General features: G+C 39.8%; 1 protein-coding gene across 1 annotated transcript in view; it reads right to left on the bottom strand.

Moving 5' to 3' along the window:
* Window positions 1-1,078: 1,078 nt before the first annotated feature.
* Window positions 1,079-25,384, bottom strand: part of SYTL5 (synaptotagmin like 5) — a gene marked incomplete at its 5' end in the record, with an annotated part of 63,762 nt that continues 39,456 nt past the window's right edge. Inside the window, 11 exons of the mRNA XM_082011553.1 lie at window positions 1,079-1,455; window positions 2,057-2,265; window positions 4,866-5,001; window positions 6,493-6,601; window positions 9,938-10,099; window positions 12,306-12,408; window positions 13,225-13,403; window positions 14,344-14,409; window positions 18,409-18,501; window positions 23,068-23,174; window positions 25,004-25,133. Coding sequence (XP_081867679.1) covers window positions 1,313-1,455; window positions 2,057-2,265; window positions 4,866-5,001; window positions 6,493-6,601; window positions 9,938-10,099; window positions 12,306-12,408; window positions 13,225-13,403; window positions 14,344-14,409; window positions 18,409-18,501; window positions 23,068-23,174; window positions 25,004-25,133 — 1,437 coding nt within the window. The 3' untranslated portion in view covers window positions 1,079-1,312. The remainder of the gene's footprint in view (window positions 1,456-2,056; window positions 2,266-4,865; window positions 5,002-6,492; window positions 6,602-9,937; window positions 10,100-12,305; window positions 12,409-13,224; window positions 13,404-14,343; window positions 14,410-18,408; window positions 18,502-23,067; window positions 23,175-25,003; window positions 25,134-25,384) is intronic.

Below are 25,384 nucleotides of genomic sequence, written 5' to 3' on the forward strand. Positions count from 1 at the left end.
GTGCTGTCTTGAAAAAAGATTATAATCCTATCTCATTATGGTAAGAGTAGCCGACAAGAACTATTTAAAACAGCATGCTCTTCACATATGACCTGCATAAGTCCCCAAAGGATGGGGGATCTAAGTAGGTGTAAAATCACTTTAGGAAACCAAATGGCGAAATGACTGTTGAACAATTGTCACAGTTAATAAGATCCATGATTGAATTGGCCAAAACCCACTCTTACCATTAAATCCACTGTTAAGTCACAGGGGGATGTTCAGGAGAAAGAAGTCCTACTCTGGTTAATAACTAACATGTGTGGGCGTGCCTGAATGGGATCCCAGCCCATGCAGAGAAAATTCCACAATTGTGCAAATCATTCTGGCACGTGCTTTAAATCATGTCACTTTGCTACATGGTCTGTTTAATCAAGGTCTTGGCTAACTATGTCCAAACCCAGTATGTGTCTCATTTCAGTGACATACCAGATGGGGACAGGCATGTCAACGTACATATACCCTCTGTTGAATGACATCAGAAGATCTTGGCTAGAGCTGTCAACTGAATGAAAGACACAGTAATACCATGTAGTTCTGGAAACTGGCGATTTGTTACGATTTATTTTCATTAGAGGCTCTTCGATTGTGTCGAACCAAGTCTGCCTTTTATACGGTGCGTTAAAATAACCCAGAGAATGCCAGAACACCAGCACTGTACACCAGCTCACCTGCTGCCTATTTCTAGTGTGCACCACAGTGCATTGGCCTTCCTGGGTGGGCTGCTCGGTCCCAAGCCTGTATTCCTGACCACTGCACAGCCCAACAAGCAAACATGGTAAAGAAATGTTTTTTGTTATCCTTCATAACATTATGGCTTCTTCTCTTTCAAATACCAAAGCACAGACTCACTCTGAATCTGCTTGTACTGTATCACTGCTGTCTTCTAGGCCATCTTTGACCCAGGAGGAGACAGGTAAAACCAGGCATTATTTACTAAATGACTAACTAGAGAATTTGCTCACTCCATGCCCCGCACAGGCAGAGGTGTTCATCAGCTGCGCACCACTCACCAGAAGGGACAGAGAAGGCCAGTCCAATCTCTGGACAAGGTCTAATCCTTACTGACTTCAGAAGAAACGTAATCCGTACAAGAAGCCTGGGTTAAAAACGTGCACATGAAAGTGCAGAATGCATTAAAATATCACTCAGAGCCTTAATATCCAAGGCAAGGATTACAACCCTCTCCCACTTTCAAGTGGGCAAAGTGACAAGAGCCTGAACACCACTCAAGTCAGGAGTTCCTGTGGCAGCGCCCAGCAGTTAAAGTCTTTCAGAGCCTGCGTTTCCCCATGCTAGATCTCAGCATTAGTATCCCCTCCACAGGAGCTCCTGGACTGTCAATCATCTTCTGCCAGAGGTGCTGCTCTTCCCCTTGAGAGTCCATCCAGTCAACCTCCTTGCCGTTACTTACGCCTGTCAATTATAAAAACATGAGGCATTTTGGCGTATTAGTAAGCAGTTACTTAATATCCTTGCTCGTTCGCTCCAACAGCGTGTAAGAAAGACGACAACCACTTTACCACCTGCAGGGAGTTATACTGAAAACAGGTACCTCCTGGAGAGCATCAGTTTGTCATTAAACTCCTTTGTGACACATGGACAGAGGCACATAAACCTCCCCACCCTGCGGCATCAGCAACTTTCTCCTAACAGAGGAGGAATGGATTCACACCTCTTCCAGATCACACCATCGACAGCAGAAAGGCTGCTGCTGGACAAAAGTAACCTCCTCCTCCTCACTAGGATGCTAAGAAACATTTCCAAGGTATTCCCAGTTCTTCTAGACTGTGCAGAAGTACAGCCGGGCACCAAATGTTTGTGTCTCAGTGGAGGAAAGAACTAAATCATCTACAGATTACATGTTGCCTTCTCTCCCTTTTCGATTTCCCCAAGTTCCCATATACTTTCCATACCCCTAGTAACAGTTCTGTCCTCCGTATAACATGAATCACATGGGGTGAGGAGGAAGGAGAGCAGAATAAGAAAAGCAAACACGAGTCAGATGGGACCTTACCATTTCCAGTGCTCAAACGGACACCTCCCAAAAAAATGTTACTGGAGAGCGACTCCTTGTCCCACACAGTCAATTCTAGGCAGACGTTACGTATATCCTTTGAATTCAAGCCACTGAAAGCAAAGGTGTGATTCCACTGGGGGTTCACACTCTTTTTTATTATGGGAGTTTTGTGTTTTGTAGCTTTGCTGTCATCTGGGAGCAGGTATCTGGGAGTTATAGAAAAGGAAAGTTGAATATGTAGATGGATTGTCACATAATTGTCACAAAGAATTACAGTCATGTAGATGTTCAAATGGGATCAGGACCCCATCTCCTCACTGTTACTAAATTAAGCATATACCTGAAGTGCATATTTTGCATTTGTGCTCTGTTTGTTCTTACAGTTACAAAGTCAGCCATCACCAGCAGAAACTGGAATCAGGTCTCCTTGCCCCAAGTCTTGGGTCTTAACCACAAAGTTTTTATTTCAGTGAGGTTAAATATAGACAGAATCATAAAAATGTTGGCTAGAAGGGGCCTCTGGAGTCATCTTGTCCAGTGTCCCTCTAAAAGCAGGACAGGAGGTCCTCCAGAAAAAAATGGAAATGACTGATAAGGAACTTCAGCAGGTTGGCATCATTAATTAGAATTGCCTAAAGCCCTATTGAGTGGAGAAATAAAAATGCTGTAAAGTTGGACAAGCTATTCACATTTTACTTTTAGTGGTAAATTCCTTTAATGAAACTAAAAGAACTTAATACTCTTGTTGAAAATCAGAGGTCTCTACAAATTCTCATAGTCCGTACTTTCACCTCCTTCAGCAAAGCTAACGGAGTAACTATGCAGTTGCACATAAATACTAAAGGGTCAGACATACAAACAAATTGTATCACTAGACCTCAATCAGGATTCCTGTGCAGGCTTTCACTGACAATAAACGTGAGCTAGTTTACTGCAGTGGGCTAACTGTGGGATAATCTGTGTCAAACTACCTCAGGCTAGCAGTGCTAGACCACTGCAGCACCTCAACTGGTTCATGGCAACTTGATTATGCATTTGGCCATGAGACACAACAGACCAATAGTCCAAGGAAAACAGACTCCTGTTCAACTGTACTGAATGATCCATGTCAGCAACAGCAGACACCGCTAACTAAAGATAGTCCGGAGGATTATTGGCCACACATTGCTACTGCTAATGTAAAAAGGCTGTGGCAACATTTTCTCCCTGAAGTCTGTTGCAAGCTCCAGGTGGGAACAAGCCATAGTGGGGTCAGACAGCCTATTTTCAGTAAAAGGAAATGCCTTCACATATATCAGGAAAAGAGAGATGGCACGTAAGAACAAATACATAGGAAGAATAGCTCAAACTTCTTCTACATGGAGTGTATGAGCTTAGTCATAGTTTGGAGCACACTACAACATCAAGATAAATTCTCAGCTCCATCAGGCAATTAAAACCAGGATGTTTTCTATGGTTCCCATTTAGTAAAAACACTCAAACCATTACTAATGAACTAGAGCATATCTAAAAATCAGCAATATTGACAGCTAGCACTGAGAGCAAAAACTGGCAAAGAAAAATGTCTTAAGCTATCCATTATTCCCTAAATGTAACATTGCTAATGCATAACTTAACATTTATGAAAAATCCAACATAATGAGGCATGCAGGATTATGTTCATTTTTTTCAAACACAAGTATATCCTAAATGTGGCCTCTTCTGTATAGTTTCGATTTGGACTGTCCAACACAAAATGCTGCTTATCTAATAAAAATGTTCATATATGTCATATTATGTATATTTTAATGTACCCACATGTGTAGAGGCATGTAAGCGACACAGAGCTTAATTTTTTCAAAATTATGCATCTTTAAAATCAAAACTGAAAGCCATCAGAGCAGAATTTTTAAACATCTTCTGTCAAAGAATATAAAATGTTAACAACGAGACACAATTAGAGTTAAGACATTATGTTTGAAGTCAGCGATAGACTTCCTGGGAACCCTCAGGGTTTAAACATGCTCCTTGACACTGTACTACATGCCAAAGAGCTTCCCCAATTAAGCACTAGAAAAAAAATCCAAAAATATTTCTAGTATAAGAGAGAAAATTTTTTTCTCAGTTAGCATATTAACGTGAATCAAAATGGAATTTCCTCACACACATAATGAATTTTCTCTTTCTGCATGTTTCAGGTGACAACCATTAGAAAGAACCTCAGCTTGATGGAGCACACCAACTTTTATAGGTGCTGTTTGCTGTTTTACAAGGAATCCAAACAGACTTGTATCTTCCTGAAAACAAGTTTCTTATTCAGGACGTAGTCTGCTTATTCCCCTTCGTAAAAAATATATACTGTTTCAGTTTCCCCCAAAATGTACATGTCACCACCAGATGAGGTATCATCTCCAGTGTGAGCACCCTAATTTACAACGTCTTACCTCCAGGACTGATGAATATTCACCTCCCTCTCTGCTGACTCAATGGAAGTATTTTCTTTTACCAAACATTGGATTCTATAACAGCATGCACACTAGCACATTGGATTCTTTTATAGGAATGATTCTGTTTCTTGACTGAGTGGTATTTAAATACGATCGTATTTCAACACTGAGACAACTCATACCTCTCTACCCTTATTCCACAGCATCCTTCTCTTCAGCATAGCATTTCAAGGTGCCAGTTGTTTTTCAGGACTAACACTCCATACACACATATACAGATATATATTAAAAAAAAACCCTGAGTCAGCCAAAATATGATTCAGTGCAGCCATTAAAAAAAAAGGGGGGGAGGAAAAAAAAACCCAAACAAAAACACAGACCCTTTCACAAAAGTGTCAGATGTGCCTCCTGATTTCACTGCTGTTAAATTCTTTGCTTCTTTGATAAGGACTTCCAATATACCTCCAGATGGCATGTGAGGTTCTCCCTTTTTTCCTTTTTTAAAGCTCTTCTTTCCTATACATAGAACAGAGTTGCAACATCATCATCAGAAATTACATATACACTGCAAGACTGATTTGGAAATGTAAATTGTCTTGGCTAGATTTTAAATCACGTGCTGCAATGGGATGAAAGTACTCCTTATGAGAACATTCTGATTCTCTATGCATAGAGAAACTAATAAGGCAGGGGCAGAAAAATCACTCCATATATGATAAAGAACTTGACCATGTAATGAGATAGTTCTTGCTGGACACAACATAGTGCTCTATCTGAAATCCTATCCGAATATAAGTATTTGTAGATTACTATACTGAATACAAGGAACTGCGTGTCCTGTGAATCCTACCCTCTTGTCAGAATCCACTTCCACCACTGATGTTAAGACAGGTATACACCACAAACAAGGTATAAAACCTCTGTCCCAAAGCTTAAAATGTAAAAATGCACCAAATATATTCCATGTGTAAGGACGCAGTGCCCCTCGGAGACCGTGCCGAAGGACCTGGTGCTCACCGACACGCTACTGCTTTTGAACAGCAGCGTGAGGACATGGGTACTTGCTGCTGCTGCAGATTTTAAGAGGCTTATCAGCAGGGATTGTACACACTGATTCAGGTTGAAAACATCAGAAAAAAGATCAGGAGTGATGTTAAAATGTACTAATGTAAAAAATGCAGATAGCATATATCTGGACTTTTCAAACAATTAGCTTTTGAGAGAAAACCTTGGAATTACTGCTAGTAGAGGGAACGTCACCTGTCAAAAAAAAAAGAAAAAAAAGGAAGAAGTCCAATATATCTATCAAATCCTAATGCTAACAAGCAATGCTGACACCAAGACAGTGATATACCTGTCTCTGGTATATCCATGTACACTCAGTTGCTACCCAGCGATTGCTTTCACTTCAGATGATTGCTGTTCCTCATGCTACTACAACGCAAAGAGTTAGTAAATATTTTCCCCTATGCATTGCTCATGAAGATAATGGCTTACCCTAAAGAATGCAAATAATATTTTACAGGACTGAATTACAGCAGTAATAGAGTAAAACTCTGTTACAAAGGTAAAGCAGTGTGAAAAATGAGTGAAAATGAGGAGATAGGTAAGCTTAAGGAGAATTAATAATGAGGAACTAAGTGAAGGCTATTACTTTGATCAGCTATATACTGTATATAACTAGCTGAACACAGAACCCACAGACTATGATGCAGACAATTTATTTCTATGTGGCTGCCATCAATCATGCTATCTAATGTCTGAGTTTTTTTTAATTAGGTCACAGCTATGCATCAACACTTGACTACACACTCCTCTCTCCTTAGGGTCAATGTAAGAGAAGAGGACAGAGCAGGAGAAATAGGGTTCAAAATCCCCACAGATAAAGACAACCAGCATATTTTAAGTACGATTTCAGTCTTCACTAATACCATTATTACACCCTAGATAAGGATTTTTAACACTCAGAGGGATGATATCATATGCTGATGTTAATGTTTGTTTTACCTTGAAACTGCCCTAGAGGAAGCATTAGGTTTCTGTCTGGGGGGATGTAACGTAAAACAACTGTCAGTTCTCCTTTATATTGAAGTCCAACATCTGTTGCAATCTCCACCTGAAAAGAAAGTTAAAAAAAAACAAACAAAAAACCCCAGAAACCCAGCTAAGGTTAATCATTCACCTTCTCCTTTTGATTTTAATTTCGTTGTACCGATACCGTGTTTGAAACAGTTCTTAAATATATCAAGACATACCAGCCCACTTTCAGATAATTAGACATTCCAGATTGAACGCAACAGGTTTTAGAAAACTTTATGAGCTAGGGAACGCAGGCTCTCAGAACAATAAAGCCACGCGGCATTAGACACTGTTCAGTGAACACGCAGAGGAGAGAGATACCTAGCATGAGTAAGTGAAGCAAACGAACAGAAGAAAACCTCAAACTTATTTCTGGACATACAAGCTGTAGCTAATTTAAGCTGACATTCAGCTCTTATTTCCCCCAATCAGGACTTTACACCGTAATTGGTTTCACGTATTTTAGAGGAGTCACTCCTGAGTCACTCTTGGAACAGAGGTGTGGGGAACGATGGCGAGGGGAGAGAGCAGAGTGCAGCTCCGAAATAGAAAAAGTTCTTGAAAACTGTTATTCCAAGTGGCCTTTTCCTTTTCTACAAAGCATCTATTTCTGTAGCTTTTTGTTTTATAAATGTTTGAATCTTGCCCAGAAGAACCGCACTCAGTGCTTTTCAGAGCATCCTTGTTAAAAGAACATTAGGCCTTCGCTGACGCGTGCTCAGCTTCCATTCGTGCTGTGAGAAGCTGGAAACTACATTTTACAAACAATAGATGCAACATGGAGAGAACATGTTATGCGAGTCCAGACTGACTTCTAGAAAAATAATGTGCGGTGAGAAAAGAAATCTTGTAGATCTACATTAGAAACCAGGTCTATGAAGGACTCGGGCACACGCTGACCTTGCTCAATGACTCCAGGCTAAGGCACTAAGCACGTTCAGCGGGGCTAAGTCTGTATGCAGGGGTGGGACAGGGAACAAAGCAATTTTGGTGATAACAGCATGGCCCTTTTGTGACTTTGAAGCACTTTCACAGCAACACAGGCATTCCTGCACTGACTCCGAGAAAAACAGTTCTGTCTCCGCCAGTGTCTGATGCCACTTGGTACAACGGAGGACAAAAGCAAACCTGCAGTAAATGCCTGTGGAATAACTTGCACAACATCTAAGTCTTGCCAGTCAGGCAGACCACTTGTGGTCTAAACGATGCAAGTTTAGGATCAAGTTTCCCATAAAGGCAGCAAGGATTATTTTTTTCTGTTCTACTGGTGGACAAGTGACAGTATAAGTTCTTACGTCAGGAGCAGTTTGTCAACCTCCTGCCCAAACCCACATATAACATGGCCCCCTCTTTAACCACAGAACTATTTTCTCCTCTTTGTCTGATTTAACCACACTCCTTTTGAAAACAGACATTCAGTGCTCGTGGAGGAAACAGGTCTTAAAGTCTCCATCCTTTCCACTAAAGCAGCTAAATGATTCATGATAGAACAAATAAAGCACTGTAATAAAACCTGGGAAATGTTTCACTGCCATTCCTGACTCTATCAGGCAGTTCATATGGGAGAACAGCATGTAATTTGCATGTGTATTAACCTGGGCTTTTTTTTAAATTCCAAATGCAATAATTGAGAGTTTGGGTTTTTTTAATTATCTTTGCTGATCAAAAATCTTAGCAGCATTTTAAGTTTAGAAACATTATTTATAACAACTTAGGAGGCAGACAAGACCAATTCTGTGTTTGCTTTCTTTGGTAAAAAAGAACTCATTTAAAAAGCCTTTTAATGGGTTTGGAAATAATCAGACAACACCTTCCAGCTGGCATGGCTGAAATGCTTAGTGCCTCATTACTTTTTTCCCCAAGCAGGAGAGCTTCATGACTGTCTCTTATTTTTTTCCCCCTGTTAGGATTAAAAGAAACTACCCATACACACACAAATCCCCAGAGACTGAAGTGACACGACAAAGAGACTACTGCATGATAAGAAGCTCAGTTGCAGACCAACATTGCATACAAGCCACAAGCAAAAGAAATACTAGATGTGTATCTTATTGTTGTAGACCGGTGGGTACTAAATAAGAGCAACATCTGACACCAGACAGAACTATGACAGAGATGTGGTAGACATTTCTTCTACTTCAAGAGCAGACCCGACAAAAGTAATGTATGTGAAGCAACCTTGTAAGGAGGACGGTGTAATTCTGTAATTCAGATACAGTGCTGACAGAAACACGTTTGCCATCGTTAGCCATTTTCTCTTCCTGGTCTCACCTTGTCTCAACCATGAAGGAAGAGCTGGTGGTCAGCCTTATTAACAAAGCTGAACTAGGAAACTGGGAATGATCTTCCTTGCCACTTATAAAGTGTGAGGTGTGTAAGTGTTCAAAGCAGAGACCAATTTCCTTATGTATCTTCTGGCAAATTATTTACTAAAATATAATTTTGTGAGAGTTTAGATGTAAGCCTCACAAAGGGCTATACCTAGAAATTAATTATACAGCAATCAGATCCATCTCCCACCTGAGAGAAAGGCACGGATGAAACACACTCCCCTGAAACCCCGAATGTAACACTATTTCCTTAAATACAATGAACACAGAGCAAAGAAGTCATCTGAGTCAACCTTCACATCACTTGCAGTACAACCTTGGATTTTTTCGTAACAACAAAAATACACTTTCTGAAATGTCAATCTAAACCACTGGAACTCCTGGGGGTTCTGGCTGCTGCAGGAGCAAGGCAGAAGCCTTTAATCCTCTAGTTTACAATAGCTCTTTGAATCTCTTCCAAAAATAAACACCATTACCAAAGCAGGGGGTGTCCTAGAGACAGAAGTCATCCTATCCTTAGCTAAGTACAACGCAGGTCCTGTTTCACAGACCAATTGACTTGCCTGCTGAGAAGCCTTATCTTGTACCTTCCTAGTTAAGGTGAATAGGAGATTAAGAAGTCATTTTGTCACAGCTGAAAGGTGTAAAGCACTTTGAAACAAACAAAAAAAAAGCCTATTTCTTTAATAAACTGTTAAGGGTTGGGTAAGGGAGAGTGGTCGACTTCGTTTTATGTGCTGTTTTTAAAAACTAATTTCTTTCCTAAGTCATTTCTCCACTGTGATTTTTTACAAGATGAACTTACAGTTTATTTAAAAGGTAGTGGGCTTTTGTTTGCTTTTAAGCAGCCAACCACATGTAAAGTTTTCATGAAGACTTCAAAATCAGTATGTTTTGATTGAATAAAGAAAAAAGATGTTACTTCTATTGCCATATTAGACACTCATAAAGTCCCATTTTATAAACACATTCCAAAGGAAAAAATAACTAAGCCTTGCTAAATTTGCTTTGCAGCACTTTCAGTAGCCCCTGGAAACCCTTACCTTGGGCTGGAGCACAAACCACTCATCGCCCTGATTTTCAAAGTTCCAGGAATCGAATGGAATTTCCACCTCCCCAAGGAAGCTGTTGCGTCCGAATCTGTCATAGTGCCAGACAGAAAGCTGCAGGGTCCTGGTTTCTAGCTGTGTGTGACTGATGACATACTAACGGAAAAAGAGAAAAAGAAACTTTCAGAACAAGGAAATAATAGTTTCCATGGAGCCTTTTACAGCTCTAGCTCAATTTCACGAGGCCCACAGCAGCTAACAATTGAAGCATGACAGACGAATTTGTCTTCTTTGCGAACAAGATTGATCTAGCCAGAAAGCTCATAATGTTAATGCTAAATCTAACTCTTTTCTTTGCAGTATGCACCCAATGGTAATTAATGTTACTATCATGGTTGTGGTTTTTTCCTGTATTATTTACTGGGTATTTGTGACTCTAAAGTAAATTATGATGCTTAAAACTATGATCCTGTTAATTCCTTATAAGTTTATGTAAAAGAAGCAGATCAACATCAAAGTTTCATTCTTAAGAAGAAACCCAACTCGTTCTTTCATCCCTGAAGAGATTCTGCTGTACGCTACTTTCTAGAAATAGTGTCCTCTCCCTTTCAATTGTATCTTTGTAACTTATGAAAAATTGTTCCGAAAACAAGTAAAACTGCATCCGCAAAGCATGCACCAAGCATATCAGTCTTAGTAACCATTGTTGGTTTTGAAAGCTGTTAAAAAACTCCTCTGAAGAAACACAATATTCTAACAAATACACAGACAATTATAAACATCTGGAATTCTAGCTCTGCACGCTCTGCTTTTAGCAAAAGGCCCATTAATTCCCTGAAATTCACCCTTCTCCTAGTGTTAGCTGAAGAGACCCAGATGTCTTCTTTTCTGCATCAGGAACAATGTCTGGACACAGACACATATTCTCCAAAAGCTGAAATGGTCAAGTCAGTTGGCAAGCCACACAAGTAGGCTATTCACGTATAGATATGTCTGCAATGCTTAATCCTAGGTGCCAACGGTTCCGCTGTGAGAGATTTCATATTTAGCAACAATGGAATAAAAGTCAGAGGGATGACACAGATTTAATTATTTTTCTTTTCTTTTTTTAACAGTAGTTGCAGTTGGGATGAACAGATGTAGCTCTTGCTTACATACCCACAAAAGTAAGCCCTCTCTGTTACAATTCGCATTTTTAGCAAGCTGCTAGGTCCTATCCTCACCGAGTTCCCTACCAGAAAACATGTTTAGTGCTACGTTCCTTGCTAAATAGAGTCTAACACCTTTTTTCTTCCAGTTCAGGCAAGTCTTAACTTTAATGTAAGCCATTTAAAAATGGGGCTATACAAGAGACTCTCTCTTGGCAAGCGGTCTGGCTAGACCAAGCGTGCATTAAGTCTGCAAAATGGTTTTGTAGCCAGGTTAAGCCAAGTATACTGGCCAGGGAACATCTATTAGCCTCCACTATAAGAAATTTATTTAAAACATCACTGAAATTAAAAAAAAAAAATAGATACATATATTTCAGGAGTTTCTGCCCTCATGACAGCCAGCTGGGATAACTCTTGTCAACTGACAGGAAGGGGAATCACCAGGAGTCTTGCGATCCAGGTGCCAGACAGGCAGTGAATGGGGCAGAAACTCTGCCATTCCCACCTGCACCACAGAGCCAAGGAGGTGAATAAGCAGCCTGTGAGGAGCTCAAAATCGTTCAGCCTCTGTAGCGGACGTGGGTAAAAGGCAAGGGAGGAAAGAGCCTAGGGGTTGTGCTCCACCAGTCCTCAAGGAAGTAATTTGTTGTCGCCTTTTGCAACAGCAAATGAACCTCACCGTGGCTTTTTAGGAAGCCGTGGAGCCGTTGCTGGCGTTTTCTTATCAAAGCCAGTTCTGCTTTAAAAATAAAATTTTATTTTATTTCTGCTTTAAAAATAAAAATAAATTACAGCCTCCAGAGAAATTCAGATCTTACTGCAAAAGGTTATTTTCTCTTCAAAATCAGTTAGACAGGAAGTTTTAAGCTACCTCTACTTCAGCATCAGTTGCTAACTTAGGGTGTACAAAATCTTTAAGGTGCTTTTAACAACTCTGAACTCAGGTTAGATGGGATTAGTTAGTTTTGAAAGAGATCTATGGAAACTAATAGAAGTTTTACCTGTAACGGGGAGAACCAAACAAAAACATTTCCTCAATGTTGAAAGCCAGAAACTACAACTCGTAGGATTACTAGATGTTTTTGCTTAAATACCTTCCCTTTTGAGGCATCTCTTCCAAATTCTAACCCCCACACTGGAACACATATAGAAAAGCCTGTGAGCACAAGCAGAACATTCATCGCAGCCTGAGAGAGAGACAGTGTTCTCACCTTCAGTGTTTCATTAAATTCTGGATTGGTGTTGTTACTTTTAATTTTGGTCTTCCGTTTACTTTGGCGGGACTTATCAGGCAGAAGGTATGCTTTGACATATCTGCAGATCAAGTAGTAAATTATTAGCAAGGAATAAAAAATGACCAGTTTGAGCAGGGACCTAACATTCCTGCATTAGCAACACGTATGAGGAAATTAGTTCTCGGAGTCTAAAAAAATGTACACATATAACAGAGAATATGTGAAACATGGAAAGGTATGGTCCTCATCTACAAACATAGGATCAGCGTAACAGAAGGTGGAGATAAATTAATTTACTTATTGTCAGAAACGCAGAAAGCTTTCCCTTTGTAGTATACGATTACTGACTGGTTACATATAACACCACATGCACTGAAAATACAAGAGAATGAAAAACTTCATACCTTACGATGGGATTACACATTATTAGAGACACTAATTAGTACTTCCTGATGAGAGAATTTACATATTCTACTGAAAACTATAATGAGAAAACATGGTCCTTACAAACTGAATCTATGGATGCATGAAATCAAAGTTACCTCTATCCCTTCCTCCCTCCAAAACATCACTCCTCTCATATACTTTAGTTTTGATTCTAGAAGTAAGAAATCGGTTCAGCCTCCTTATTCCTTCATATTTTTTTCTCTTTTACTATCAAACAGGTTGATAATTTAAGTAATATCCTTATGTCCCCAGAACAGCCACATGTTGCCCTAATAAACATATTGAAAATTCAAGTTCCCACAGGGAATCCAACATCAACCATCAGAATGCTGGCTTGTAGCAACTGAAGCCTATGAGTTCTCAGGCTCGTATCACAGCCCCAGGCTACGTCACCGACTACGGCATGTGACCTAGCAGAGCCTAAAAGGAAATTCTTTTCTGTGCTTACGGATCGGTCCTTTGCTTCTTCTCATCTGCAACGGCCAGGTTTCTGCAACTTTTCACCAGAATGTTGAGGGCCCCTGTTTTGTAGCTGTAGTTGATGTTGAGAAGGATTTCACCACTGACCTTCACGTTGCCATAGTCACCAGTTTCACTATATACACTCAGCATGCTGTTAATGCTAGTCTGGAGCGGGAGAGAAAAAGGACTTAAGAGATTTAAACAAATTACTCTTTTCCAGAATCTGCTTTTTTCATACAGCTACAGCCTTGCAATATTGTCACACTTGTTAGGACTTGCTATGAGAACAGATGTATCATGGAACAGAAATACCACCATTTGATGTAAAAGAGAATAAGAACTATAATTAATAATAGCTTACATGTCTAGACGGTTGATATTTTTCCATGCAGGACTCAAACCTATTTATAAACATGACTAAATCTAAATTACCGCCATTGAATTCATGCATGAACTGAAGAGCAGACAGGCTACATAAATTGTAAGCTCACGTAAGTTCCAAGCAGGAAAAAAATAATCACCTCTCTGGTTCAGCTGTCCACCTAATTTTTACTGAGTATCCCAAGACAACTGCTGACAGAACCATTAGAAAAAGTTATAAGGATGCTTCCCATAATGGAGATGGTATAAATCCATGTTTGTTTAAAATGACACTCACCTCTCATTAGCAATTAAAAAGAATGAGCAAAATTCACTACCCACCATTTCTGCAAATATCCTAAAGCCAAAAAAACTTTAGCAATAATCCCACAAAATTTTCCACTGCAATATAATACATCACCCCTCAACCTCTTCTTTTCACTCATACCTTACCAAGTATTGCTATGAGGATTTCCTCTTCCAAAAGATTACAATTAGGAAAGAACTAAGTATTTTTAAAGAAAACCAGAGCAATATGCACACTGCCAGAATCAGAGGCATTCAAGAGATCTGTGTACGTTTTCTTTTGAGTGAGTGAGCAAGGTTGCTCAAAAACATATATAACTATCTAAATCCTAACACACAGCAACGTTGCAAGACACACAGGTACAGTCTTCAAGAAAAAAGGAGAAAAGAGAGAGAAACCTTAAAAGTAAGCTAAAGCAGAGGATTCAGGAGAACTCACAGTATCACCATCTGTTTCAGGCACATTTAAATATGTCCATTTTCTGTCAGAGCCTTCTGGGGAGTTCTTTAAAGGCAGCAGTGCAAAAGATCAAGAGAAAAGAGCATTAGATAGCTGCAATAAGAAAGAATAAGTGTAGTGATAAATCTTTACCTATATAGACAGATAAAGTTTGTATTGCAAAGTCATAGCGAGAAAGCAAGAAAAAGGTATCACCAAATCAGAGAAATGCTTCAGGTATTGAAGGATGCATGGCTCAAGGTAATTAAATAGAAATTAAGTATCTGCTGCATCAAAATAAACAAATTACATTTTAGAACACTAACTCAGCATATTTGGATTAATTTTGGATTGTGTTTGGATTTGTCCTCATTTACCTCTGCATGAAGTCAGTCCTCACTTAAGGCAGGCAAAAGCTAAGCATTCATATATTTGCAGGATTGGTGCTTTTGTAAGAAATGGCAGTTTCTCTGTGGAGTTTGTAAGAACAGACAAAAACGCATACAACTGTTCGAACATCTCACTCTTGCAGGAAAAAAAAATAGAGTAACAGAATATTTGGGGAAACGTTTCCCCCCTCTGCTTGCTAGAGCAGTATCTGGAAATCTCACCAGTGACCTCGAGGGAAGCCACATCTTGATCTACCTCCTTCCTCATCAGCTGCAGGGAGGAAGGAAGAGCACAGTCAAGGGTAAGAGCCACGCAAAAAGAATTGGTCTATGGCAAAACTCAACCCTCCGAGCTCCTCGCCCAAGGGCCCTATAGCTAAGGGAGCTGGAGGGATAAGCAGGCCTGTGTCAATATGGTAAACAACAGCAGACATGAAAAAGCAGAACAAGCAATCATTGTCCATAAAGTTAATTTTATACATCATGTAGGCAAAAAAGGGGGGTTTCTTTTTGTATTTCTGATGGCCTTCTTTATCCTTCATTTTAAAAAAAGAAAAATGCTTGTCCTTTTATTCCTTTGTACAATTGTCTGAAATTCCGTGAACGGGACTGGTTAAAATTACTGGAGAATTAGCAACACACACCAACAAATGCGTCATTTTCTCCTATTCCTAACATGCCTCACGCTAAATTCCAGCCTTTACTATTTATGCATTTCCACCTCTAGCATACATGAAAATGGGTATCCTTGGACACTGTTAGCAAACTTAACAGTCCCAGTGTGTGCTACAAAATGCCTAAATTATCCCTGTAATAGGAACGTAACAATTTGTGTGCCCATTTCAGTAAACAAACGTTATACCAACATGAGGACGTGGATGAGTGTTTCTCCACTGAATCCAAATATTCTTTTTCTTGATCTATAGGTAGGTGGGCAGCGAGGGATAAATGATTGGGGAAAAACCCAACAGAAAGTCCTAAACAAATAGATGACCTCTGACCCTAGAATTTATGCAAACACAATTTCCGAATTGCTTGCAAACCACAAACAAGATAACACAGATTTAGAAGAAGTATTTGATATATTTTACTTTTTTCCCCATAGACTCTGTTCTGTGGCATTTACACTGGACATCACATACGCTAAATGTAATGTCCTTAAGAAATCTACTAATTTTCCAGTTTCATAAGTAGTAAACAATCACCACATATGAAGGATGCAGAGCCTCATTTTAGTACCTCAATAAAAATTATGTTTGTTTTGCATCATATCTTATCGCTGCAGTAAGGCACTGGAACAATTCAGTCTTACTGATGTGATGGGTCTTGACAACACCACATGCATGCATTTAGGAGGGGAATCCGTGAAGGATGCAGGGAAAACTAAATACACAGTTCATGTATTAGCTTTGGGAAAGCACAAAGAAAAATACCCTAATGCTGAGGTACAGTTCCTGTTCAATGTCACTTTCCATTTCCACTTTTTCTCGCTCATGTTACAGGTAGATTTCAAGCATCTTTACCCTTTGAGATATTTCTTCCTTTACCTCAAATGCTCATTGTCAGAGTACCCACACTGTACTTTAAATTCTTATATTTGAAAAAAGAAAGAAAAAAAACCAAAGAAAAAAGCAGGCAGTTAGAGCCGACTGTTCATTAATAACATTACGTCAGCATGACTTAATAGTACACAGTCATTTGACAGGTAAGTACATGGAAAAAAATCTGTACAATGCAGAAGGCTCAAAGTCTTACAATAAGCAGAGTAAAGGCAAAAATAAGAGAGCGGGGGAATGTTAGTAACTAGTAATACACACTTAAGGGGAATAAAGAATCTGTAAAATTGACCTGCTCTTGCAGGGAGAAGCAGCTTCGCCATTAACGTAGCATTGCAGTGACATTAAGAATCACGTAATGGTAAATACAGAGAAACGAGAGCATTGAGACGTGAAATTATCTCAAACCTACAGCAGTGGAAAAGCTGTGCTTTGCTTAAGAAAAAGGTGAAAGGGAAACCTGCAGCAAAGGACAAAACCCAATGCCCAGACAGAATGCTGCCTACAGTACCCACAGGGAAGGCTCTCTAAATGTAGTTCCTCAATTAACAGCCTAAACAGAGAAAGCACTTAAGCACCTGCAACCCTCATATCAATATTCAGAGGAAATAAAAATAAATCTGTCTATAAAATCCATGGGACCAGCAAGCATTGGAGACAATGAGTCATAATCAACCTTGGGTAAGGTAGTCTAATTAGACCAATGTCAACAGGCTACATTTGCTCAAGTCTGACGGTGTAAAGTGCCACACGTCTCTGTTGTATCTGTTCCTGTGAACTATGTAAATTAGAAGGGAAAAAGAGTCTGGACATGGCCAGATGTAAGATCACAAAATGCTCTGATGGGAATTTTCTCAGCCTTTTCCCTCCCCAGGTAAGCCAGGCTTAGATTCAGCCAACTCCGTCTCTTTGGGATCAAGAACTTAAGTGGGCATTCCCTGGGCCCTGCTTGCACACAGACTAATGGGGATGCAGTCTAGAAAGGACAGTTCATTGGTTACTGTCGTGGACCAAATTTTCTCTTCCCTTTTAGCATATAGACTCATCTCTCTTCATCCTCTTCAACTCTCTCATCTTTTACCTGGAGTTTGTTGCAGTCTTCTGGTACTCTATATGCTGACCAGAGCTATTCTTAGGGACAAGTCATGAAGAAGAGTGGCCAGAGAGTGCTCTGCAACTTTTCTGAAGGTGCTATCAGTTGCCCACACCCTAAGTGTCAGATCCCAAAAATTAGGTTCACAGCAGGTAGTCATAAACTAGACATATTAAAGGCTACTTTTATCATCCATTTTGTTTACCAGTGAATAACAGACTGCATATTAACTGCATAAAGCTTATTATACCAATTTTGTTGCATGTCAAGCACCTGTTACAACCTGACAATGCAACTGTCCTTTCAAAACCAACATTAAGTTGCAACAGTTAGACAACCACAAGACTCAAACATCTAATTTACAGTATATAGTTTGTGGGTATGACAAGAAACAAAAGAATGTAACAGAAAAATACTACAATTCTTGCAGAAGGTAGAAAAGCTGCCACCAACTAAAATCCCCAAGTATCTCCCTCCTCACTGTAAAGAGAAATACTTTTCAGATGTGGGTTGCATAGCAATTATGTTATGAAAAAGGGGAGAAGCTGCGTTGGGAGATGGACAATGATGCCACAGAAGCTGTATGTATGCAAACACACAGACAAATATTTGCATCCCAAGAACATGAACTATCAGAAAGTGGTTTGAGACAGAAGACCCCACCACAGCCTTGTTCTCTTCATGTCAAGTAAATTAAAATTAAGTGCTCCTCTGCAAAGCTGAGCAGTCATACGCTGCAAACACCTATGGTTTGCCTTCTCCACATGTCAGCTTGGTAGTAACCTGAGCATGTGAGGAAGTCTGCTGATGAGTATCCAAAACGGTTTTCTCTTTCCATGCACTGCAGAGAACAACATTTAAGCTTTGAACAGCATTAAAAATATAATAGCAAAAGTATCTAAATGTTTAAGGCTGTTTCTCAAGTGCAGGATGAAAGATGATCTGCTGCTAAGCAATATGAAGTTAAACTTCTTTTTGGAGGAACAATGGCGGAAGAAAAAAGCATGTTTTCTACTCAAGATCTTACTGTTGATAATCCACTTGTCAAATGTCTGTGTTTCCTTGAATAACGAGAGGCCATTATGTCATCAATATCTTCTTCCGTTTCATCCAGATAATCCTAAATGATAAACAGGCATTTTAGTTGTCGTGTTCTGCTCTGTATTTGGACAGCCTCTGTCACGTAGGTTTTTTTCATATATTTTCCACTTTAGGAAGATGGTGCAGGATGCGTTCAAAATTCTAATCTCTAGAGGAATTTTGATTTACGTTTTCCACATCTTTGCACAGGCACACAGCTTAAGGGGAAAAGATGCTGTTAGGGTTTCAGGGTTCAATTGCTTAACAAGTGAAAAACTTGACACACGTACTTCATCTCTTACTCTGGAGGTGCATACCTTTGCATGGCCAACAACTGTGCATATAAACAAAACCCACTTCCATGTCTACTAACAATCCCATGTGAATTACCTTATTCTACTTACTGCTATTTGCATTCAGAAATTCTGGTTTAGAAATCTTGGAGGGACATGGTGAGAATTTTTCAAGTCTTAACAAAAGAAATGAGTGAATTAAGGTCTGATATCAGGGGCCAGGGGATCACTGATACTGGTTTACCTGAAGACATTTGTTGCCAGAAGCCATTAGACGATCGATTTCCTGGTTACAGTCCAGGTTCCATGTTTTTACAGGACTTACTTTTTACAGGACATATTTTTTTCCAACCCAGCAATCGAGTTTTCCACTTCTTATCCACATTTATATCAGTCACACTCACAGCCACACAAATAGACAAGCACACAATTTGCATTACACTTGCACCCTTTCATGCTGTCTTTGGTGACAGGTGACGATTTCGTGAGCACAATCATTAATACAGACCCACTTTCTAACAGGCAGTGCTGAAAGCCCCAGGTTATTGTCAAACCACATGGGAAGAAACTTGTCCTGCCATCATACATGCTGAATATATTTGAGGGGTAAACAAAAATCCCAGTTGATGTGCATGTTTTAAAAATAATTGAATTCCTGTATTATTTTAATAATTTTTTTAAAATGCAGGAAAAATCGGTAATTGCATAACTTCATGTATGTGCCTGAGTTTTAATAAGCAAGACTGAACTGTAAAAATAATTTACTTTTTTTTAAACACAGCAATAAAGTAAAAACTAAAAAGAAACTTAAAGTCTGGTTGATGGTCTTGTTAACTTTAAGTAAAAGTTACAGGGAAAAAACCCAACAGACAGCTATCATCCTATTAAGTGTAGTTTGGAAAGGTCAAGCATTTCCTTCACCCTTATGGCAGGTATTTGGAAAGACTGCTTTTAGATTTAATGGAAGTCAAATGTTCAACTTTCTTGTACCTGGCTTTGCAGCTATAAAAATCTGACATGGTGACCTACCTCACTCTCTACTGCTTAGTTGCTCTCACTCTCAAACTGAACAGAGAAGTACTGTATTCAGACTCGTGAGTCTCAAAGACTTCTGTGCTAATCAGGAAAAACAGAGCAGAGAAGAAATGCTGCTGGAGAGTTAAACTGTCACAGTTTATGTAAAGATCTGCAGAGCATTTGTCATTAGCATGCATAAAACTAGCTGTTATCGCTCTTCTTTTTTGCTCCGGTGACTAAAATTGAAATAAAATCAGCTGAGTGTGATGCAAAATTTTCTATTACTACTTTCCAATTATAACTGCGTATTTCATATTGAGCAGAGGGAAATCAGGACAAGCCATGACTCTTCGTGGGACCAAAATTTACATACTAAGCAAAAATTGCTCTTAGCTTCGTGTTCTTCGAATGAGCCTCCTCTGCTGGTTTCTTCTCTTTCTAATCTATTCAGGGCACTGCTACCACTCCACACAGAAAAAAAGAAGTCACAGATATTTTATACTCTGGGGAAAAAGTCCATGGAAGGCACAACAGTGCTAACTATTTTGGGGAGAGACAGAGTACTGAATCCTTCAAAAGTAAAACCCCAAAGAACCCTAAAATAAAAACAAAACCACAACCACCCCACCCCCCTCACTTCTACCCTCCTCACTGACTTCAGAATTCGGATGACGTACCCAAGTTTAAAACTTGGCACAAGAATACACAACATACTTTCTTGCCTGTACAACAGGAATAAGCAATTCTGGTAACACATGCAGAACTCTTTCCTTTACACTGTTGTATATACCCGTGGACTTTAAACAACGCTACATTTTTATTGCTCAATAATTAAATACAGGACAAAAAAAAAAAAGGTAAGGCAACATCTTCAGACTGGGGTGTTTCAGGTTTAGACGCTCAAATATTAACAGCACTTCACAAAAAGTCCTAATGACAGGTAGCTGAGTACCATTGTTTGTCTGCAAGCAGATATCTAAAACTGAAAAGAATGGTTAACATTTGACCTATGCTCTTAATTCACCACAACGATCACGTTTCTCAGGAGATGTTACAGAACTGCAACTACATAATTGGTTAGTGTTATTAGCTTATTAAAGTTAGAGCTAGTAGGACATTAATCTCATGGTCTCCAGTGGGGGTTATAAAATGCACATTATCCAATTGCTTCTAATGAAGCAGCTGAGCATGTAATGAACACTACTAGGTCAGGAATTCAACACACGCCTCTCTAGATAAGGTGCTCCCACTTGAACACAACACTCGATTTAACTGGTTCCCCATGCTCCTTGGTGAATACACGCTACAGTACGAAGGTTTCTGGGGGTTGCCCCTTTTCACTAGCAAGAGCAAGGTACGGTAAAGAAGCAAAATACCCATTCAATTTTCCAGCTTATTTCTCCGTATGTGTAAGGGGTTTTCCTCATAAAGCTGGGAGCAAAGCAAAGCTTTTCCCACACTTCCAGCTGGTAAATTCCAGCAATCTGCTTATCCTATCGGATATGGCATGTGGCATCTCCCCCACCACAGCTGTCAGCTCCCATCACCCAGAAAAATAAGAGCTGGCCAGGAGAAAAGCTGGCCAGCTTTTCTCAGGCTGCAGAAGCTGTTGTTATTTTCATCATATACCTTTCTTTTTGCCTCTTATATCGAGCACCAAAGAAGCTAAACTCCAGCAGGAAATACAACCTTTATCTCAAAAGACTGCATCCATAATGAATACAGGGCAAGACTCTCAAGGACTCCTGTGAGTCAAACTATCCTAAAAAACACAGTCACGCTGAAGCTGATGAATGCAGTCAATTGATTTCATACGACAGACCAAGCGAGGACATGGGTAGAATGAGAGATCTCTCAACCCTGTTAAGAATGAAGTTTAAAGGGGAATTAGCACTCTCACGGACCCCAGAGCAACTAAATCACGGTTATGCCACAAGAGAGGTCCCTTACGTTAGCAAAGAAGCTGGAAAGTTGCTGAGATGCAATCTGAAATTTCATTCAGTGTCAGCAAGAAAAGAAGGATAAAAAAAAAAAAGCAGCTCTGAATATTAGGAAGACAAAAAAAAAAAATTAACAGAAAACCACTCTGGATTTGGCATCTCTGGCACCTGCCTCAGAGAAATTCCTAGGTGATAACTACTGCACCGTGTACAATTAGAGCAGGAAACTAATATAAAGGTATTTAAAGCTTGTATTGTCTTATTTTATGCTTTTCTTCTGCAATCTTTTCCAACTTCTTAATGCATAACAGATCCTTTTTCTCTACTACAATCAAAAACTAAACCACTTATTTTTGGCATTTTTCTTCCACAGAAATCTGACACACAGGAAGAGCTTGTTTTATTTCCTTAAAGATTAACCCAAACAAAGCAATGCTGCAGGTAAATTGAGTGCTTACAAAGCCAAGAAACGGATGGGAATCCCAACACATTGTTTTCCACCAAGCCCCAAGTATCAAATGCTACAAGAAGGGGAGACATCTCCCGTGGCCAATGCTTTTCTGAAAGGAGCAGGTGGTAGGGTAAGACTATAACAACAGACAAAATGCATAAACCATAACGCAGAGGGTTATGGTTTTTTTTAAGTTACAAGCACACATTTGGAAACTTCTGAACAAACTACGATTAGATGAAGAACTATTTAAATAACTCTTCTGTCGTCCGTCCCACCCCCTGCATATTTAACAAGCTTGGAAATTCTTTGGCGGCATCGATGCACATCTGCAACTTGTGTGTCCTGGATACGTGCATAAGAGGAGAGGGAAGTTGTGAATCGCTTCAGGAAAAGCAGCCCATGGCAGACATAGAAAAAGGCATGGAGATGCATGGGAGAAAACAGCGAACAGCAAGAAGAGGTAAGCAACAGTGACAGAACAGAAAGTTTGGGCTTCATTTACTAAAAAAAATATAAGGGGAATATCAAAACCAGACAAAGATTAAAGCCTTTAAAGTATAGTATTTCTCAGCATCAAAATTCAAATCTGAGAAAGTATGAATTAACAGAACTTTGGTGGATGTGTAACATAGTGCTGGAAATTTATTTTCAGGCCAGATTTCTTTCACCTGTAAACTGAAAAAACAGCAAATCAACAACAAACTGTCACTGTGACTATTCATTGGAATCATTCTATAGCCAACATACTCAGAAGATGGAAACTGTTTAAAAACTTGTTAAATATCCCTGAAACAAAGTTCTGCATTACTTATATTTTATATAGATATACATACAGTGCTGATTTCATAAGTCTGAACAAACAGGATTTCCACCAGATAAACATTTACAAATTTATAACTCACCAGTTCCTGATCTAAGGCACTAGGTACAGATTTGCTTCTTATGCTCAGAGTATCCTCATTTCCTTCAGAGAAAGATTCACTCAGATCTATCTCAGACCGGCTACGATCTGGAAAATAAAACCAATTAAAACGTTTGCTATAATTGGTACAAAAAGTATTCTGTTTCATCTTCCACACTTAATAAGTGTTGTCTCAAGTCTAATAGTTTTTTTAAGAAAAAAACATAAAACCCATATTTAGGTATCTGTCACAAACGCTATGACAACTGGACGTCAGTATGATACAGGGAAGGATATGCTTTCTCATGCCGTTCAGTCTTCTGGCCAATACTTTTCCCCCTGCATTATGTATCTGCTGTCATTGTCTCCTGTGGATGATACTATAGGTTAAGCTTTTGACTTTCTCTGGTAGGCCTATCAGCCTGCAATATCGCAAAACTTGCAGTCCAGGTGTTCACAGTGATTATCACATCTACCACCCCCCCACCCCCCCCCCAGCATCTGCTTCAGAATTAAGCAAATAGGGATACTGACGGATGTAGAAAGTGCTTCTGCCACTACTGGTGTTCCCTGTGCAGAAAGGAGGACAAAGCAAATGAGTCTCAAGACCTGCACAAGTTTTTCAGTCCTACAGGTGTCTCATCCACTCCATAGGCATAAGACATGTCAGATGTCTTGGAGGAAGATTTTCTTAGTCCTCCCCGTATAAATCTTTTGTGCGATGGTTCAATATATTGAGAAAGAAAGAAGGGGAAGAGAATAGTTCTAGATCCTGCGGATAAGAATCTGGAAAGTTTTTAACTGCTCATCTTCTACCTAAGCTATAGCTGATGTGAAAGGAAAGGTCACTCTCCCGAGCTTAATGTCCTTTGAGATCCTCCAGCAAGGGGACAATGCAGAGTCTGAGGCCCATTCCCAGGTTGCCTGCAATTTTGCTCAGCATCCATCTGCTTTGGTAACATGAGGCCAGTTGTCTTCTACTGGGAAAACCTTTATTTTATAAGGTAGCAGAAACAGGAGAATTTTCACTTCACGAAGCCGTAGCAGTCTGTATCACCTCTGCCTGGAGATGCACTGTACGATATTCTCATAGAAACTCTGATACTTTCAAATTGAAAAATCTGAAGTGAAGAACGTCATCTCCTTTGATGAGCTCTGCGGGGTATGCCACTAGGTTTCTGCTTTGGGCTAAATTCAGCTGGAAAAAAGTGAGCCCTGCCGCGTTTCAGACAGAGACCTGTAAATCCGAACCCACTCTGTTAGCCCTGCAAGAAGCTGACCGAGAGCCCGGGAGAAGCCGAAGAGCCTGGGGCACTCCTGCCTCCTCTTTCAGACGGGAAGAGGGTCCCCACCCACAGCTGCAAAGCGGCTCCGGCAGCACCTTCTTGCATGAGCCTCCTTTACCTAACAGCCTCCGATGAAACGGGGTCAACTGCAGCTGCATCGGCTCGTTCGGTGCACGACGTATAGAAATCAAACGGCACGAAGTCTGTAAAGGACTTGGTCTCTGACAGGTCTTTGTTTCCCAAGTTTGCTTCTGGCAAAGTGGGTGTGAAACGTAGCGGCAGCAGCACAGGGGTACTTCATACAGACCGCAGATGGGCAGTAGTTTATACAGTTGACCACAGAGAGAATGATTTAACAATGTGCGATTATGAATGAAATCTGGTAACGAGAGCATGTGATTTACCTAATACTAACATTGTGCCAACATTACTGGGGTTAGGACTGCCATTTTTTTCAAGTGTGAAACTTGAAGTGGTATAAACTTGGTTAGTAAAAGGGAAGAATTTTCAGAATTAAGATGAACAAATTTATGAAACTTACATCTGATCTTTCAATGCGCTTTAACAACAAAAGGGGCAGAGTCACAAGAATAGGAATTATCCTCTGATCGTAAAAGGCTGGCAGAAAGAAGGAAAAGACTTGATACTTGCCTGACGACAAAGATACCCTAGAAACTGCAATGGAAGGTGTTCCAGATGCTTTCCTACAGTGCTTCTTTACTAAATCTTCAGGTATACTTTCACTTGCTGGAATAAGCATGCCGTTTTCTAAGCCAGTGGCCTGCCCAATAAGAAAAATGCACATCCCATAAATACAAAAAGCGAGCTTATTCACTATCAGTCTACAAAAGCATCATTTCTATTAGCTCTCAGAGCTCTCAGAACTCCTTTACCATCCAGTCTATTACTGAATATATTTAGATTACAATCTAATCTGCTTTGCTTAGCACAGAGCATGCATAAAATTTGCACAAAGATGCAATTCACGCATACTTGTGAGTTTGTGACTGAAGAATCGGAGCAACACAGCAG

This window comes from Phaethon aethereus, assembly GCF_964289735.1.
Source record: "Phaethon aethereus genome assembly, chromosome: 1".
Classification (NCBI taxonomy): domain Eukaryota; kingdom Metazoa; phylum Chordata; class Aves; order Phaethontiformes; family Phaethontidae; genus Phaethon; species Phaethon aethereus.